This window comes from Micromys minutus, assembly GCF_963924665.1.
Source record: "Micromys minutus genome assembly, chromosome: 7".
NCBI lineage: Eukaryota > Metazoa > Chordata > Mammalia > Rodentia > Muridae > Micromys > Micromys minutus.
The window spans coordinates 2,974,511-2,992,713 of record NC_137976.1 but is presented as its reverse complement, the minus strand read 5'-3'; the positions used below and the strand labels follow the sequence as shown (position 1 = coordinate 2,992,713).

The 18,203-nt window shown below is 48.3% G+C and overlaps 1 protein-coding gene across 1 annotated transcript in view; it reads right to left on the bottom strand.

The window, feature by feature from the left end:
- KCNJ6 (potassium inwardly rectifying channel subfamily J member 6) overlaps positions 1-18,203 on the bottom strand; it is a gene marked incomplete at both ends in the record, with an annotated part of 170,167 nt that overhangs the window by 66,257 nt on the left and 85,707 nt on the right. Inside the window, one exon of the mRNA XM_080919027.1 lies at positions 3,757-4,677. Within this exon, the coding sequence (XP_080775153.1) occupies positions 3,757-4,677 (921 nt within the window). The remainder of the gene's footprint in view (positions 1-3,756; positions 4,678-18,203) is intronic.

The window sequence follows — 18,203 nt, the reverse complement described above, 5'->3', positions numbered from 1 at the left end:
ATTTGCAGATGACACACAGCCAGCTCTGGGGTGTCTGGGTGGCTGATGCCTGAATTTTCCAGGGTTTGATTTATGTTCAAAAATAGACTCACATGACTAGAAGGTTCTTGGGAGGTTGCCTCTAACTCCATCCCCTGGACTGCAGGCAGGACAGGATAAAATGGTCCTTGGGGAATGTGTGCCTGTCCTTCATGTGTGTCAGTCAGTCGGACTTTGGTGGGGTCCCTTCATAGCATTGAGGACAGACAAGGCTTGCTTCCTGCCTCCAAGGGGCTCTCTCTCTCTCTCTCTCTCTCTCTCTCTCTCTCTCTCTCTCTCTCTCTCACTCTCTCTCTCTCTCTCTCTCTCTCCAGGGTCGCCTGTATGCTAGTCTGTCCTGTCCTGGGACTTACCAAGTAGCTTTGGATGACCTTGAACTTCTGATCCTTTTGCCTCTGATGTAGGGTGTAGGGATTACAGGTGTGTGTCACCACAGTAGGGTGTAGGGATTGCAGGCGTGTGTCACCACAGTGTGTCAGCACACCCAGTCCAGAGTCTCTAGTGTGATGGGCAAGTAGGCCACAACCCATGCCCCTTGGTTTCATTTCTGTGACAAAATTGGAGTCTGTGGTGCAACTGGCATTGGAACATAAAGTTCCCACAACATGACTGCCTCATGTCCTGCTAGCTGAGCCCCCAGCAGACCCCAGGCCTGGGTGCTCAGATCACTTCGAGACAACTCAAGCCTCAAGGTCGCCAGGACCCAGGGTGTGCACTACAGAAAGGACGTGCTGATGTCCAAGCTCAGAGAACAAATGTCTGAAGTGATCTGCCACAAACAGGACACCCACCTGCCCCGTCCCCTGCCCCATGCCCAGCCCAGCAAGGTCCAGAACATTCTGGGAGAGGGAATGGAAAGATCGTGGGAACCAGTGGTCAGGGAGGAGAGCCTTGAAGCAATGTCTCCTGGATGTGATGACACTCATGAACTCAGGGGCTGTGGCACAAACCTGCACAGGACCAGTCAGCAGAACAGCCCAGAGGGGGTGGGGCTCACAAGGCTCTTCTCCATTTGAGGAGCCTTTGGCAGTTGATGGCGGCTGGGAAGAAAAGACCAATTCTTTACGGGACTGCAGACTCTCTCAAGCTTCAGTGACTATAGCTCTGTTTAGACTCAAGTAGGTCATTGAAAGAGCCAAACAGGACAGAATGTTAAGAGAAGGTTGTGGTGGGGAGTGATCCGGAGTTGGAGCAGGGGATTGTCGATGATGGGGAAACATTGTGTACATGTGTGGGATTCCAAGGGAAAAGTAAGAAAGAGAATGGTCATGATGATCCCGATGGAGTGTGATTCTGCCAGTATAGACTGATTAGCATAGACCCTGGACACAGTTGTTCACAGTCAGTGGAAACAGGCTTTTTATAACCTTTCAGAATTATTATTTTATGTGCATGGGTTTATAGACACATACATGCAGTGTACTTGAAGGCCAGAAGAGGGCGCTAGACCCGCTGTAGCCAGAGTGGTGGTTATGATTCACTATCTCAGGGGCTGCTGGAAACTGAACTCAGGACCTCTGGAATAGCCTCCAGCTCGCTTAACACTGAGCCATCTCTCTGGCCCAGTGGGGACAGTTTTGAGAGAAGTCTTGAACTCTTGGGAAGCTGTTCTGGGCCAGTACACTCTGACCTCTGACTTCCAGCCCTGCACTCTGGTGAATACTCTGAACCCTCTTAATTCCCTTTCCCAATGCTCACAGTTTTCTATTTCTGTGGTTTTGAGACATTGAAGTATTTTTTTCTCCTTAAATTTTTTCCTTCCTTATATTGCCCGTAAATCCCAATTGTGGTTTTCATTTTTAAAAAGCATGTCCTGTAGACATTATATGTTGGGGGGAGGGGTACTGAACTGCATGGAACCCCTGTGGAAAGGTCCAAGGCATGTTCAGTTCCCAAATGTCCCTAGAATATTCTAAAACATCATTTCCTCTACTAACCATACTAGGAATACACACCCACCCCCCACCCCCCACCCCCCACACAAATATATGTGTTAAATATATTAAATATACATATTGAAAAAAATCAATACTGGTTGCTTTTTCTCATGAGCAGTAGAGGTCTGATTCTTTTTTTTTTTTTTTTTTTTTTTTGCTGGCAACTTCCCAGTGTGGGTAAGAACCCTCAGAAAGACGAGCACATATCACAGTGAATTATCATAAAGAGGATGCTTCTCACGGTGGATAGTCTTGTTTCGGACAAGCTGTCATCAAAAAGACAAGGTCTACACCAGGACAGTGCTCCTTCCCCCCTCTTCCTCCCCCCTCCTCTCATCTGTTCTTTCCCTCTCTCCCTCCCCCTCCACCTCTCTTATCTTCTTCCTTCTTTCTCTCTTCTCTTTCTCCTCTCTTTCCTTCTCCCCCCCTTTCCCTCTGCATTAGTCAATTATTACCCCAGGAGAACATAAAAAATTCAAGCCCAAGGTGCTGTTAGGCTTGCTACCCCTGCAGGACCCATTTAGAATTTTATAACATCCAGCCAATGTTCCTATGGAAAATCCAGTCTGAAGCCTTTTAGGAACCCAGAGCCTGTGACTCAGAAGCAAGCAAGGGTCTCTCCTTTCCCAGCACTGTCTGGAGCTGCTCCCCCCAGAGAGACTTCCTTTCTCACTCCCCTTCCATACTGAACTCACAGTCCCGTGCCTGGCTCCTCAGCAGGTGTGGCAAGCGTTCGACCATCTCTCATATCCAGAGGGTGTTGATGGCAAGACTCTCCAAAGATACCCAGATCCTCAAGCTAGAAAGTCCCTCTTATAAAACAGTTGTGTTTTTGTAGACACTACACTCATCTACACACTTTAGATCATCTTTCAATTACTTACGATGAAAGTTGATAAATATTTATACTACATTATTTAGGAAATGGTGGCAGTAAACAGGAAGCATTCAATACCAGCTGCTTCTTTTTTTTTTTAAATTATTTTCATTTTTGAGACAGGTTCTCTGCATAGCCCTGACTGTCCTGGGACTTTCTCTGTAGATCAGGCTGACTTCAGACTTACAGAGATCCCCCTGCCTCTGCTTCCTGGGTGCTGGGATTAAGTGTGTGCCACCACTGCCTGGCATCAATTCCACATCTTTAAAAAATGTGCTACATCCCTGGTTGGTTGAATCCACGACTACGGGTTCTTTAGATGCACAGGATCAAGTGTATAAAAAACACAAAAATTCTGTTTGTGCTGTGGAAAGGGAAGTCCAGGACCACCAAGACTAGTATTTTTAGTTTGCTGAACTTTACAAATGTATTGGAAAAGTTGTTCCTTTCCCAGAAGAACTGCTTGGTAGGAGGGGTAACTTTGCCCCTGTTGGGTACAGGAGACGGGGACAGAAGTAAACGGACCAGGGACTTCCCCTTGGAAAAGGGGGCCGGCTTAATGAAGAGTTGGACCAGCCCACAGAGAATAAGTTTTCCCAATCTCTCTCTCTCTCTCTCTCTCTCTCTCTCTCTCTCTCACACACACACACACACACACACATGCACGCACGCATGCATGCACGCATGCACATACATACATGCAGGCAAAACTCTTATACACATAAAAACAACAACAACCACATCACCAACCAAATTTTAAATTTAGGAAAATTGAAAACAAAATGGCTGGACATCCCAGAACATGTATTTCAGGTCAGAGGGCATGCAGGCACAGCATTGTACACCAGAGAGTCTCAGGTGAATGCATTTCTCACAGAAAACCCAGGGTGAAACCCTTCTTACCTGTGGCTTCCACCATTCCTTCCAGGATGACCACAATCTCCAGTTCCTCTTTGGGTAGCTGGGCTTTGGAGATCTCCCAGAAGGGACTCTGTTGGTTAATTTCATGGCTAATAATCAGTGGTGACACCAGAAAGAGCCGGTCATCCCCCGTGTAGTACCCTACGTTGATATCCGTCTGGTTGAGGGGAATGAACTCCCCCTCTGAAGTCTGTTTGGACTTGATCAACTTGGCTCTGATGGAGGCCTCCACAATGTGGGAATTCCTCAGGTCCCCCACCCGGAACATCAGACACAGTTTCCCATCCCGCATGGAGATCACTGCATGGGTGGAAAAGACCAGGGTCTCTGCCCTCTTCTTGGGTTGGGATATTTTCACAAACATACATCCTACCATGAAGGCGTTGACAATGGACCCCAACACAGACTGGATTAAGAGGAGAATAATTCCCTCGGGGCACTTGTCCGTGATGACCCGGTAGCCATAACCGATGGTGGTTTCTGTCTCTATCGAGAATAAAAAAGCAGAGACGAACCCATTGAGGTTGGTAACACAGGGAGTCCACGAGGGGTCCTCTATGTGGTCCATATCTCCCCGGATGTATGCGATCAGCCACCAGATCATCCCAAAGAAAAGCCACGTCACTGTGTAGACCATGACAAAGATCAGTAGATTGAATCTCCACTTTAGGTCCACCAGGGTGGTGAAGATGTCCGTCAGGTACCGGTACGTCTCCCGCACGTTGCCGTGGTGGACATTGCACTTTCCATCCTTCCTTACGTACCTCTGGATTTTCCTTTTGGTCCTGTCTCGGCTGATGTGTCTTGGCAGGTCGTCCCTGGCCTGCTTGGGCAACTTTGGCTGGTGAATGGTCACCGGGCTTTCCACGTCCTGGTCCATAGAATCGCCTTCCAGGACATTAGCTGTCAGTTTGAAGGGGGGAAAAAGAGAGTCCCGGTGAGATGCTGTTTGTTTGTTTGCTTGGTTTTGTTTTGTGTTTTTTTCCCTCAGGCAATGGAATCACACAATTAGTCTATGGCAGGAAACCCAATACCAGTTTTGCAATGATGAACTAGGTTAACAGAACCAATCTCACTCAGCACCACCTGGGTGGGTCCTCAGCTGACTTCTGAGTGCCGAAGTCTAGCATGTACATCTTTTGACACCCAGCCCACCAGAATGAAGCTCAGAGCTGTGGCATTGGCCCCTGCCACACTGTGCCTGCTCTCACTGGGACACCTCCACTTCCCGACTGTATCTGAGGGGCCGAAGCATGGGAGAGGCTTCAGGCTCTTTACAGAGGAACCTCTGGTAGTTTATCTTGTCAGCTTGGTTAGATGTATAAATACCATGGAAACACATCTTTGGGAATATCTATAAGGGTGCTTCCAGCAAGACTCAACTGAGGAGCTGAGGTCTCTTGTGAATGTGGACTCCATTCTTCCCGGAACCCACACTGAATAAACAGAAGAAAGCAAGCTAAGTGTGGATATTTGTCTCCCTCTGCTGAGTGGGATACAATGTTGCCAACCCCCTCACACTCCGGAGGCCTTAAAACTGAGGCGAAAGATACTTCCTTGGTTAAGTTGCTTTCCCTAGGTGTTCTGGCCCAGCAGTGGGAGAAGTCAGGAACACAAGCTTGGAGGAGATAAGTACAGCCTAAGCTAATACAACCCACGCCTTTAGAAGAAGAGACACCAGGATACACATGAGCAAGTAGACAGACACAGAGAGACAGAGAACAGAGAGAGACAGACAGAGAAAGAGAGAGAAAGCAAGAGAGAGGAGAGAGGAGAGAGAGAGAGAGAGAGAGAGAGAGAGAGAGAGAGAGAGAGAGAGAGAGAGAGAGAGAGAGAGAAGAAGAAGAAGAAGAAGAAGAAGAAGAAGAAGAAGAAGAAGAAGAAGAAGAAGAAGAAGAAGAAGAAGAAGAAGAAGAAGAAGGAAGAAGAAGAAGGAAGAAGAAGGAGGGAGGGAGGAATCTCCAGAAACCAGTCCTACAGAGAGCTTGACCTTGAACTTCCAGTCTCGGAAACAGAATGGCAAGACAATGTATACCTATTGTCTGCTACAACGGCTTAAACCGGCAAATCCACTGCCCAAATGCACAGCTTCCATTTCTTGTGTGGTCATTACAAGGGGAAATGAAATCTCACAGGTGTCAGGGGCCTACACGGTATGTCCTTAAACATATAATTGCAATAAACTGCTTTATTAATCTTTATGTTCAGGGCAAGAATTTTGAGCAAGTTCTTTATGTACTGCTCAAACTTCGGGGCTCAGACATCTTCCTGGATTTTGTGGGTAAGAAAGCATGTCTCATGCTTCAACGGTTGATCCAGTGCCAAGGTTAAAAAAGAAGCGTGGAGAAATGTTCTCTCTCTGTGTATTCACACGTTTGCTTCGCTTTCTGCCTCAGCCCTGAGCATCTGTACTTTGGCATGTGGAGTTATTTCTTTCTGATGGCCTTCTTGAAGAACGTGCCAGTTAGCAATGCATTAGGAAAGCTCTCTCAGCTGCTGAGTGCAAAGGGAATTTTAGAACGCACTTGGCTATTAGATGCATAGAAGCCTTTAAAGTCTTGCAGTGACTTGTTTAGCCAGTGATTTTAGAGATGCTGAAAGTTTTATGAGCAGTCTCTCCCCCAGGTTTTCACTGTGGCCCTTCAGTTGAGCTAGGCATTTGCTAGCTGTGGCTGAGTTTTCCTCTTGGTTCTGGAAGAGGTGAGGTCTGGTGAGAAACTGTCACCCATCTTAATAAGAACAGCCAGGGACTTGAGTGGTACCCCTCTTCTGGATCATCTTTGCTTGTGGTAGGTTAGTCCCCTTTGAAATCAATTGCATGGATCAGTTTTTCAATTTCTATTCAAGGAAGCACTGGATCTATAGAGCTGATTGGGAGATGTGATAGCTTTGTCCTTTAGACCATCATTCTCAATGGCCCTTCAGTTTTAAACAGGAAACTATGTCCCCACCCCAACTAGTACAGGGGGCCCACAGCTGGTTAAGGTATGTGGGTGGAAGGTCTCATCCAGCCCCCTGACAAAGCCCTCATACAGAGGGATGCTTTTGGTCCTGGAGGATTTCCCTTGATCATTAGGTGCCTCACCCCCACGTTGATGAAGACTTGCTGTGTCCTGTGTGACAGTCTGGTCACCTCTGCTCAGTGCTGCCTCCTCCTGGCTTGAGTCGGGCAGTTCCAGCCAAGGTACCAATAAAGACTTTGCCTAGTTGGTAATATGTGACTTGGCTTTATTTCTACGGTTTCTGTGCCACAGAGGCCTGCCACCTGGTGTCTAGGTGGTCTCAGTGACAGTCATGCGCTATCTGGAGTGGGGCTTGACTTTCAGGACTGTTTTAAACAGCAGATAATGTCCTCTCTTATATATATATATATACTTGCCCTTTTTATAGTATGGGGGTTGTCACAGAAGTCCAGAGAACCTGGTTTCTGAACAGTATGAGGAGCTGCCATCAGTCTAGAAAGCAAGAAAGACCAGGGCTGTGGTCGGCCGTTGTACATTCAGCCTGTTATCAAGTCTGTCTCTCTGTTTACAGCCAGGGGACACACACTGCCTCTGAGAAGAGCTCCCAGGCAGGGAGTAGTTAAGAGAAAGTCCAGAGAAAGGCAAGGGTGGAATGCATGTGTTTGTGTTCGTAAGAGTTAGCATGTGGTTAATTGAATGCCCTGCTTAGTGGTGGGGAACGTGTAGATGCTCCACTTCAGTGACTTCAAAAACAAGCAAAGGGCTCCTCGGGTATGTGGTGATTGTCTTGGTGGGGCTCCTTCCTGCGGGGCAAGAGGTACTGGCCACACACGTCCTGGAATGCTGGGGAATAGGCAGAGACCTCACAGAGTTGAAGGGAGAACCGAAGAGGGCAATATTGGGAGAGGATAGGAGGCTGGTGTGGGAGCCTAGGTGCCCAGAGGAAGGGCAAAGGCCAGGAGAATACAGGACTAGGTAATGGGACCAGGGACAGCTACAAGACTGTGTCCGTGACATCACTGGAGCCCTATCCAGGGAGAAGGGATCGCTGCAGCTGTGAGCTGTGAGCCGTGCCCACGTGACCACATGCAGATGTGCTCAGAGGGATTTCAGGAGGAGGCACCACTGGTGGCATTTAGCAGTTCTTTCTCTTACAATGCATGTGTGTATTTGAGGGATGATCTGAGTGACATTTCCAGAGCCTTCCAAGCTGTGGGGGCAGTGCAAGCTGCAGCTGGGTCAGGGAACATTTCGTCTCCATCTTGGCACTGCCGGGGATGCAAACAATATGTTTTGAGCTGGTGTGAAGGAGAAATGTCCCCTCAGACTCAAGTGTTTGAACACTTGGTTCCCAGGTAGTGACAATGTTTGGGAAGGAGATATGGGACCTTTAGGAGGTGCAGTCTTGCTGGAGAAAGTATGCAACTGGGGACTGGGTAAAGTTTGAGAGTTTGAGGTTGTATAGTCTGTCCTCCACCCTAGATCTCTGCTTCCTGACGGCCAGCCTCAGGTTCCTGCTGCTGAGGGTCCTGTAGGAACTTGTAGTCCCAGTGATTGGCTGATTGGACTTTCAGGAGGAGGGGCCTGGGGCTGTCAGTCTGGAGGGTTCTCACACTGTTGTCAGGGAGAAGATAAGCAACAAGCACCCTTCCTTCCCACCAGGCTGGCCCAGGTTCAGAACTTATGGCTCCTTTCCTGATGAACCTGCCTTGCTAGACAAAAAGGTAGACACCCCACAGAAGGGGAGAGGGTTTGTTCCAACAGTGCATTCATTCTACAGAGCATTAGTAGCTAGGAGAGGTGAGGGATCTCCTGCTGCTAAAAAACCAAGAACCAACCCATTTGGAAACGGGCAAAGAACTGGAGACATTTTCTAAAGGAGGTATGCAAATGGCCACTAAGCCCATGGGCGACATTCAGCTACTAGACATTAGGAAAATGCAAATCAAAACTGTAATGAGGTAACCAATCCATTCACATTATAAATGAGGAAGAAAACTTACAAGTATTTGTGAGAAGCCCACATATATTGCTGATAAGAATGGGAGACCCCGTAGCCACCACGGAAGACGCTGTGCTGGTTGCTCAGAAAGTAGTGGAGCTGGAGAGATGGCGTGACAGGGGACTTGGACTCAGTTTCCAGTGCCTTCATGGTGGCTTATGTCCACCTGTAACTCTACTTCCAGGGGATCTGATCCTTTCCTGGCCTCATCCAAGACCAGGCACATACATAGTCTACAGACAGACAGACAGACAGACAGACCGGCAGGCAGGCAGGCAACCCCTCCCCTCCCAAAAAAGGACCTAGACTGACCACCTGGTCCAGCAGTGCTGTTTTGAGATATGAACCCAACAGAACAGAAAGCAAGGGCGCAGGTGGTTGCTTGGGTGTTGACCTCAAAAGCCCCATTCACAAAAGCCGAGAGGCAGAGATAACCATTCCACAGCAGTCCAGGATGGATAAACAGACACAGGAGGCAGGTCTGACAGAGCTGCACTGTGAGTGACCTTGGAGGCATGGTGCTGACTGACAGAAGACAGATGCCAAATCGCAAACAATGTGACCCCACTTCTATGAGGAAATATTAGGGAGCCAGAGGCTAGAAAGGCACATGGCAGGAGCTGGAGTCATTTGTTCAGGGTGACAGAAAGTTGTAGGAATGGCCAGCAAGTGCGATTCCAGAATGTCACATTGCACTCTGTGTTTCTGAGTTGTGTGTCTAAAATGGCTTACGTATTAGATTTAACATTGTGTATACTTTACCACAGCAGGACTTCTTAAATAGTCCCTGTGCCATGGAGAACACCCAGAGGTTTCGAAGATGCTAGTCACTACAGCTGTTCCTCTGCTGCAGCCCCAACCCCCAAATAAAGCAGGGATGTCTCTTAGTTTTCTGTAAACCTTACAAAAGGAAAACTATCAGGATTGCCAAGCCCTGGATTGGAGGGTTGCTGTAGAAGAAATGATTGAATTAAGAAAGAAGCCACCAGGTAGCCATGGTCTGGGGCTGAGGCAGAACCAACAGAACCTGGGAATGAGTGTGTGTGTGTGTGTGTGTGTGTGTGTGTGTGTGTGTGTACTGGCTGGTTTTTGTCAACTTGACACAAGCTGGAGTTATCACAGAGAAAGGAGCCTCAGTTGAGGAAATGCCTCCATGAGATCCAGCTGTAAGGCATTTTCTCAACTAGTGATCAAGGGGGGAGGGCCCAGCCCATTGTGGGTGGAGCCATCCCTGGGCTGGTAGACCTGGGTTCTATAAGAAAGCAGGGTGAGCAAGCCAGGGGAAGCAAGCCAGTAAGTGACATCCCTCCATGGCCTCTGCATCAGCTCCTGCTTCCTGACCTGCTTGAGTTCCAGTCCTGACTTCATTTGATGATGAACAGCAATGTGGAAGTGTGAGCTGAATAAACCCTTTCCTCCCCAACTTGCTTCTTGGTCATGATGTTTGTGCAGGAATAGAAACCCTCACTAAGACAGTGTGTGTGTGTATGCAGTGAGTAAACTGTTGTGTGTGAGTGTTTGTATGCATGCAGTATGTGTGTTCAGTGAAAATGTGTGTAGCAAATGTGTGTGCAGTGAGTGTGTGTACATGTCGACAGTCAGTGTGTGTGGGCAGTGAATGTGTGTGTGTGGGCAGTGAGTGTGTATGTGTGTGGAATATGTGTGTTTGTGGGGTAGTGAGTGTGTGTGTGTGTGTGTGTGCATGCAGTGTGTGTTTATTGTGTGTTCAGTGAGAGTATGTGCAGTGAAAATGTGTGTAGTGAGTGTGTGTAGTGAGTATCTGTGTAGTGAGTGTGTATGTGTGGGCTGTCAGTGTGTGTGGGCAGTGAGTGTTTATTCGTGAGTGTAAAGTATGAAGTGTATGAAGTATGTGTATATGTGAGTAGTGTGAGTGGGGGCAGTGAGCAAGTATGTACATGTATGTGTGTGTGTGTGTGTGTGTGTGTGTGAACAGAAATGGCAGGTGAGGAAAGGAAGGGGCTGGTTCAGTTCTAATCATCTGAAGACAACCAGGTAACCTGTTTGAAAGAGCGTGGCAGGCTCTAGACCCAGGACTTTCCCATTTGTGTGAGTGGAGAGCTGTAATTGCAGGTGGGGATGTTAAGTTTCGGGGGAGGGACTGTGCCAAGTGAGCAGAGAATGAATTAGAGACTGAGAAGAACAGGTAAGCCACAGAACCTGGAAAATAGTTACATTAAGAACCTAGAGGAAGGGCTGAGTAGGCGCTGCCACATGCTTGAGGCAGAGGGGCCTCGGCAGGAAGCTGGATGGGTACCATAGGATGCAGGACAGTAAACAGTATTCAGGGGTCCCATCTAGCACATGCTGGGGACAGTGGTGTCCCCAGACTGCAAAGAGACTCTTCTCTATACGTCACAGCGAATTCTAGACAGATTTGAATGTAAAACATAAAACGACAGCCGTAAGTGTGGAAGACGTTATTTTTATAAGTAACACCAAGAGTTGAGAAGGCCCCTTTAAAGCCACATTAGGAATCTAGGAGCTCCACTAAAAAATTGATATTTTTGGCAACATAAAAATTTAAATGTCTATTAAAAAACATAAGAGGACAAACCAGGAAAAAATATTTGCAAAATGCAGTGTGCAAGCTCCCCACATAGGAAAGCGCAGTTACCCAGATGTGGTGACGGAGAGTGGATAAGGCATTTCTGAGAGAAGAAACAGAGGCAGAAAGCTCAGGGTGTGCCGGTCAGCCACAGCAAAGCAAATAAAACAACACTAAAAATGAAGCAACCCCGAGGTTAACAGTAAATACTGTGTTTACCCCATTGTCTTTCAACAGCCCTCATGAAACAGTGTTGCAGATAACAACAATGGAATATCCTGTGGTTGTAACTAAAGAGTTCTCCCATATTACAGTCTTCTAGGGAAACCCTCATGAAACACTGTTGCAGATAACAACAATGAAATATCCTGTGGTTGTAACTAAAGAGTTCGCCCATATTACAGTCTTCTAGGGAAACCCTCATGAAACACTGTTGCAGATAACAACAATGGAATATCCTGTGGTTGTAACTAAAGAGTTCGCCCATATTACAGTCTTCTAGGGTCTGTAACTGATCATCTTTCCAAGGTGGCTAACACATAAAGTCCCAACCACTGCCTCCCGGAATTCTCTCACTGTTCCTTGGTCTAGCTTTTCCATGGTTCTTTCCACCACCAGCATGGGAGCTGTGACCCTATGGCCTCCAGCAACGAGGGAGCAATGTGTTCAGTGACCTGGCTAATGGTCTACACACAGTGTTGAGAGGAGACGGAGATTCAGAAACACACGCCCACTTTGTATATGTTGCTTTCTTACAATAGCATTTGTGTGTTTGTGAATGTTGTATGTATATAGAAGAACACCCAAAATTTGGATTTTGATCCATTTCTGAGCTGTAAGTTTGTGTGGGTGTTTTTCTCTTTCAACTTTTCTGTATTTGAACATTTCCCTTAATATTTTTCTTTCACTTAAAAACATCAGTGGGATTTTTCTCTTCTGATCTTATCATTCCAAACATGTGTTGTATAAGATACCAAGATAGCCCCTTGCACATGGTGATCAAGGTTCACTGGTGTGGGTTGAAGAGTGTCTGCTCAGATTCATGCCCACCCCAAGCCTGGAAATGTGGTCTTACTCAGGAAAGGGTCTTTGGGGAATCAAAGGACAAGGTGGAGTTGAACTGGGTAGAGTCCTACTAGATATCTCATACGGGGTGGGGTGCAGCAGAGATACAGAGATGGCCACTTGATAGTGGGGGTGGGTGAAGGTCGCGAGTCAGTGGATTTGTCAGCCACAAGTCACATGAGCGCATTGGCCACCTTTCGGCTTGCAGAGGGGGGGACCATCCTGCTTATGCCTTGGCTTGGAACTCTGAATTCCAGGACTCAGAGAAAACAGGTTTCTGTGACTTTAGAGCTCTCAGATCACAGTACCATGTTGTGGTTTCCACAGGGAGGTATGGATGAAGCGGCAGGCCTGAGCTGGGTTGCAGTGTACAGAGTGAGAAGTTTGAGGCCGGGGGGGGGGGGGTGGTGGAGATGGAGGGATGAGATGCAGAGGAAACTGAAGGGACTCACATGTGTGAACATGGCCTTAGGCCAGGTGTGTCTGTGTACTGGACAGGCCTGGGTACGTTTACTAGCTGAGACGGAGCCTAATGTGCGGGACACTGGGGACATTTCCCTCAGGCTTTGCATCTTGCAGGAACTTCATGATGGCTCAGTCTAGAGAGTGTGTTTCGTGGGCTGCCTAGCCATACACCCGTTTGTTCAGAGCACCCCCAGGTGGGGCTTATGTGCAGTGGACCAAGCAAGCGTGGCTTAGCACAAGGTAGAATGCCATTTGGTTCAAGGACAGGGGAGATTTCGACATACAGATGAGCCCTGAGGACATTATGCAAACAGAGCTAGTTGTATGAGAGCAAACATGGACATGTCCCGAGTCCATCCTGGCAGAAGCGTCCCTTACAACAACCACTTCAGGAACAGAGAGCAACATGGTGGATGCTGGGCTGGGGCTGGAGAGCTGTTGTCTCAGCAAGCACAGAGGTTCTGTGTGGGAAAATGGAGTTCTAGAGATGGATGCTGGTGACAGAGGTGTAGAGTGTCTGCGCTCTAGTGGCACACACGGCCAAAGTGCGGAGGTGGCTCAGCCACTGAAGACCTGGCCATGGAAGTTCAAGGACCCAAGGTCAGATCCCCAACATGCCTCAGAAAAATAAAACAAAATGGGAACGCTGGTGCTTGCCTGTAAGCCCAGCTCCCGGGCTGGCATGGGGCAGAGGCAGGAGGATGTCTTTGGTCAGGCAGCTTAACTGAATTAACAACCCCCAGGTTCATGAGTCAAAAGCTGTAGGGTGGAAAACCTCCCAGCGGACACCTGACAGTGCCCTTTGGTTTTTCCATGTGGTGCATGGACACATCCTGTGCACACCCGCACATGTGAGTGCACATAGGAATGTGTTCCTGCACAGAAATGGGCACAGGGTAAGTTCTGTATTACAGAAGGGAAGCTGTGTTAAAAACAAACAGATAGATGTCAGAAGCAAGCCTCCCTTATGAGGTAGGTTCCCGTCTCACCCTGGGGAAGGTTTGGGGAGAACAGTAGCAGCACAGAGGGCAGAGCGTGGCTTGATTTCCGTTTTTCACTGTCATCTCCAAATTCTAACCAGGCCCGATGCCTAGGCATATAGCAAACGTTTGTAGTTTAAAGGAGATGTAGAGAGGGTCATGTGGGAAGAGGGGGAGCAGACCCCTCCTCGACCCAGACGCACAGGGAAAAGTGAACTGTGTTTACAGTTCCTTCTCTAATGCCAACTTCCTGATTGGCATCTTATCTGGGATCTCACCCTGCAGGGTTGGTGACAATGCTTTTTGCTTCCCTGTCCGTTCTGTCCGATGTACCGTGTGAAGGTGAGATGGCTTTGAAGAGTGTTCTGCACCTTGAGCTTGGGTGACCTCTGCAGATGATTATAATCGGAAGTCTAGACAGGTACTCAAGTTTAAAGTCACAGGTATGTGTGATGAAGTGAGACCTATCTCCAAGTGGGGACTTGTGATAGCCGCCAAAGGGCAAAGGGGCCTGTTGGAAACTTAGCTTGTTGGGGGAGGGGCTGTCCCAGCACGGGGATGTAAATTTAGAATGTCTAGTACCCTGTTGTGAGGTCAGAACACTGATGTCGACTTTGTGTGATGTGTAGTTATTGCCTGAAGGAGCTAAATGACAGCTCTCCTTGGGCTGGATATAGGAGATGGATAGACAGAGTTTTTCTCTGAAAGTCATCTGGAGATTCAGACTGCAGCAAGAACCTTTGGAAGCCTCTTGGCATCACTAGTCCATTGTGCAAGTTGTCAGGCTGAGAAGCCAGAAGACCCAAACTGGGTGTTTGTCAGCCAAGCCTCTGGCCCCTCACAGCCCCAGCTCTTCGTACAGGAAGGATACCCTTAATGATTTCACCATGGCTTAGCAGCGGCTAGCATCCTCTCTAGAGCTGTGGGCCTCAGGCAGCCAGGAGATGGGTTTCCTGGAATCCAGTCCTGTAGTCACCACTGTCCTGTCCTTTTTAGAATTGGTGGCTGCTGCAGGTTTGTTTTCTTCCTGGGGACCCTGGTGTTGGTGGTTTCCTTCCTAGAGCAAGAAGGCCAGCCTAGCTGAATCAATGTGTGTGTGTGTGTGTGTGTGTGTGTGTGTGTGTGTAGGCGTGCATGCATGCATATGTGCATGTGCATGGACCTAGGGCATCTTAGTAGTTCCCTGATGCTGGGACCCACGGCCTTCATGAAGAGGTAGGGTGCCCACCTGCTGAGCTGTTGAAAGACTCAAAGGATATAATACATGTGTGGAGGCTGGCAAGTGTGCCATCTGGGTAGATGGGAATTCTGTTCTGGAGCTGTGTGTATCTGTTCAGGCCACTTCTACCTTTGAGGCTCAGAAATGGGACCAGGGAGACTGTCCAGCTTACTCCTGTATGCCAGCGCTTAGGAGGTCGAGGAAGATGAGACTTCTGTGGGGGCATCTGGGGACATAGTAAGTTGCAGGCCAGCCAGGGCTTCTTTCAAACTGAGCTGAACCAAAGCCACCGGAACCAAACCAACCCAGCCCAACCCAACCCAACCCAACCCAGCCCAGCCCAACTCAACCCAACCCAACCCAACCCAACCCAACCCAACCCAACCCAGCCCAGCCCAGCCCAACCCAACCCAACCCAACCCAACCCAGCCCAGCCCAACCCAACCCAACCCAACCCAACCCAACCCAACCCAGCCCAACCCAGCCCAACCCAACCCAACCTCTTCACTGAGGAGTGACCATGAGAAGTAAACAAATTGTCAAATACAGACATGAACACATGGTGGCAGTTGCTCCAGAGTCTGTCCTAGGAGGACACCATTTCTAAGTAGAATAGTCACTATTTTTATAAATTCAAGATTGCCCTGGAAACTGTGTGAAAGAAACCCAGAAACAGTTTAAGACACAGATGGAAAGACCCATCTGGAGGCTCAGAGTGAGACCTGGTGACATAGAACTTGCGCCAAGTCCTGTGTGGTTGCTTTCTACACTGTGGACAAGAGCTCAAATGTTCTAGCACATAAAACAACGAAGTAGGCCATGGCTGAAGTCATTGGTGAAGGCCTCGCAAAGGAAGTGAAAATGTTGGCTTTGAGAAAGAAAAGAAAAAAGTCAACTTTGACCAAACATCAATTCCACACCAAGCACTGGCTCAGAGGTGCTGACCACAGGAAGTGAAGGCCGCAGGAAGTGGTGACCACAGGAAGTGAGGACCAGCCTTACACATGAGGAGAGAGGCATACAGAGGCCAGGCGCTCTCTAGAGCTGACAGTTTGTGACTGGTGGGGATGAGAGGCAGAGCTGAGGTCTGCAGTGCAAATTCTTCTGCTCTTAGCACTGAAGATAGGTGAGAAAAAGTACATTTGTACATGCATGTTTACATGTATATGTTTATATATACATGTATGAATGAGTGCCCATGTGAGTTTATGTGTGTGAATGTATGAGAATGTGAGTATATCTGACTATGTGTGTTTGTATGTGTGAGAATGTGTACATATGTGAGTATATGTATGAGAATGTGTGTATATGTGAGGGTATATGTGTATGTGGAAGAATGTTAGCACATATGACTGTATGTACATGTATGTGTATATGTCCATATATGTGTATATGTCCATATGTGTGTATATGTCCATATATGTGTATATGTCCATGTATGTGTATATGTCCATGTATGTGTATATGTCCATATATATGAGAATGTTCAAATTGTGTGTGTGCATGTACATGTATATGTGCATGAATGTATATATGTGTGAGAATGTTATCATTTGTGAGTGTATGGGTATTCATGCATGTGTGCAGGTACATATATGTGCCCATGTTGTGAATATATTTGTGAGTATATATATATATATATATATATATATATATATATATATATATATATGCATGCATACATACTTGTGTGTCTACACAATGAGAAGAATCTTTTCTCTCTCCTGTATTGGTGGAGTGGAGGCCCCTGAGCTTGGCAGTTTTACTAGTTTTCTTAGCTTTATTCTGATTATTGATATACTCATGTGGCTGTGGCACCATGGGTTTGAAGAGGCTCTAGTGTCCAGCCTGGGACTTCCCAGCCAGAACTGGCAGAGTCAATGTGCCAATCTCTAAGTTCAGGGTGTGCTTACAGAGATGTGAAGCTCCTACATATTGGGAGAAGGAGAGGTAGAGGGAGGGGGAGGGAGAGGGAGAGGGAGGGGGAGGGGGAGGGGGAGAGAGAGAGAGAGAGAGAGAGAGAGAGAGAGAGAGAGAGGAAAGGGAGAGAGAGAGGGAGGGAGAGGGAGAGGGAGGGGAGAGAGAGAGAGAGAGAGAGAGAGAGGGAGAGGGAGAGGGAGAGGGAGAGGGAGGGGAAAGGGAGAGAGAGAGGGAGGGGGAGAGAGAGGAGAGAAGGATGATTGGAGGGTGAGACTAAGCACACATCTAAAGAGATTCACAGAGGGCTCAGAGTGAGTAGAAGGAGCAAGAAAAGGAGGAGGAAGAGGAGGAGAAGAAAGAGGAAGAGGAGGAGGAAGAAGAGGAGGAGGAAGAAGAGGAGGAGGAGAGGCCCTGAAAAGGAGGCAGTTCTGTCTGCCAGGGCTTAGGACAGAAGACTGGGTGTGCCTCTGACACAAAAGGAACCCTGGGGAATTGCACCCAAGAATACACTGAAGGCCTGCATAGGTTGGTCAGGGAAGGTTGGTGTTGCCCGTGACACACCAGGAGATTTTGTTTTGTCTGTAAGTAGAGGAAGGTGGTAGAGCAGCTGCTGAGAACCCAGTTTTCCAAATGATGGAGAGAGACGGATGGTGGCCATGGAGTCGTCCTGTCAGGGGAGCAGCAAGGTCTCGGAGACAGGAGCTTCCCTGCCCCATCTGCAGAAGGCACCTCAGCCCCTCACCAAGACGGAGACAGTCATTCCACCCTCCACCGATGGACTGAGGCACTCTGACAGACACAGCCGTGGTGGGATGCCCCAGCATGAATGTAGGCTCTTTCACCACAGGCTCACGTTTGAACACTTGGATCCCTGCTAATGGTGCTGTTCCCGAAGGTCATGGAGCCTTTAGGAAGAGTCTCACTGGACAGACACGGGGGTGGTTGGAGCCTGGCCATCCTCCCTGTCCTCTCTGCTTCCTGACTCTGAGATGAGTAGCTGTCTCCCACTCTGCCCCGCCTTCCTGCCGAAGGACTGTATCCCCTCTGACTGTGAGCCATAGTCACCTTCCTTCCTTAAGCCATTATGTCTCAGCTGGATCACAGCCCCAGCTTTAGGAGTGTGACAAACGTGCTTCCTGAGAGCCACTTCTCCTTGACTAGGTGCTAGAATCATGGAACACCTGGCCTTCCAAGAAGGGACAGGGGCTGGGGAGGAGGCGGATTTCAGAACACCTTGACTCTCCGTGGC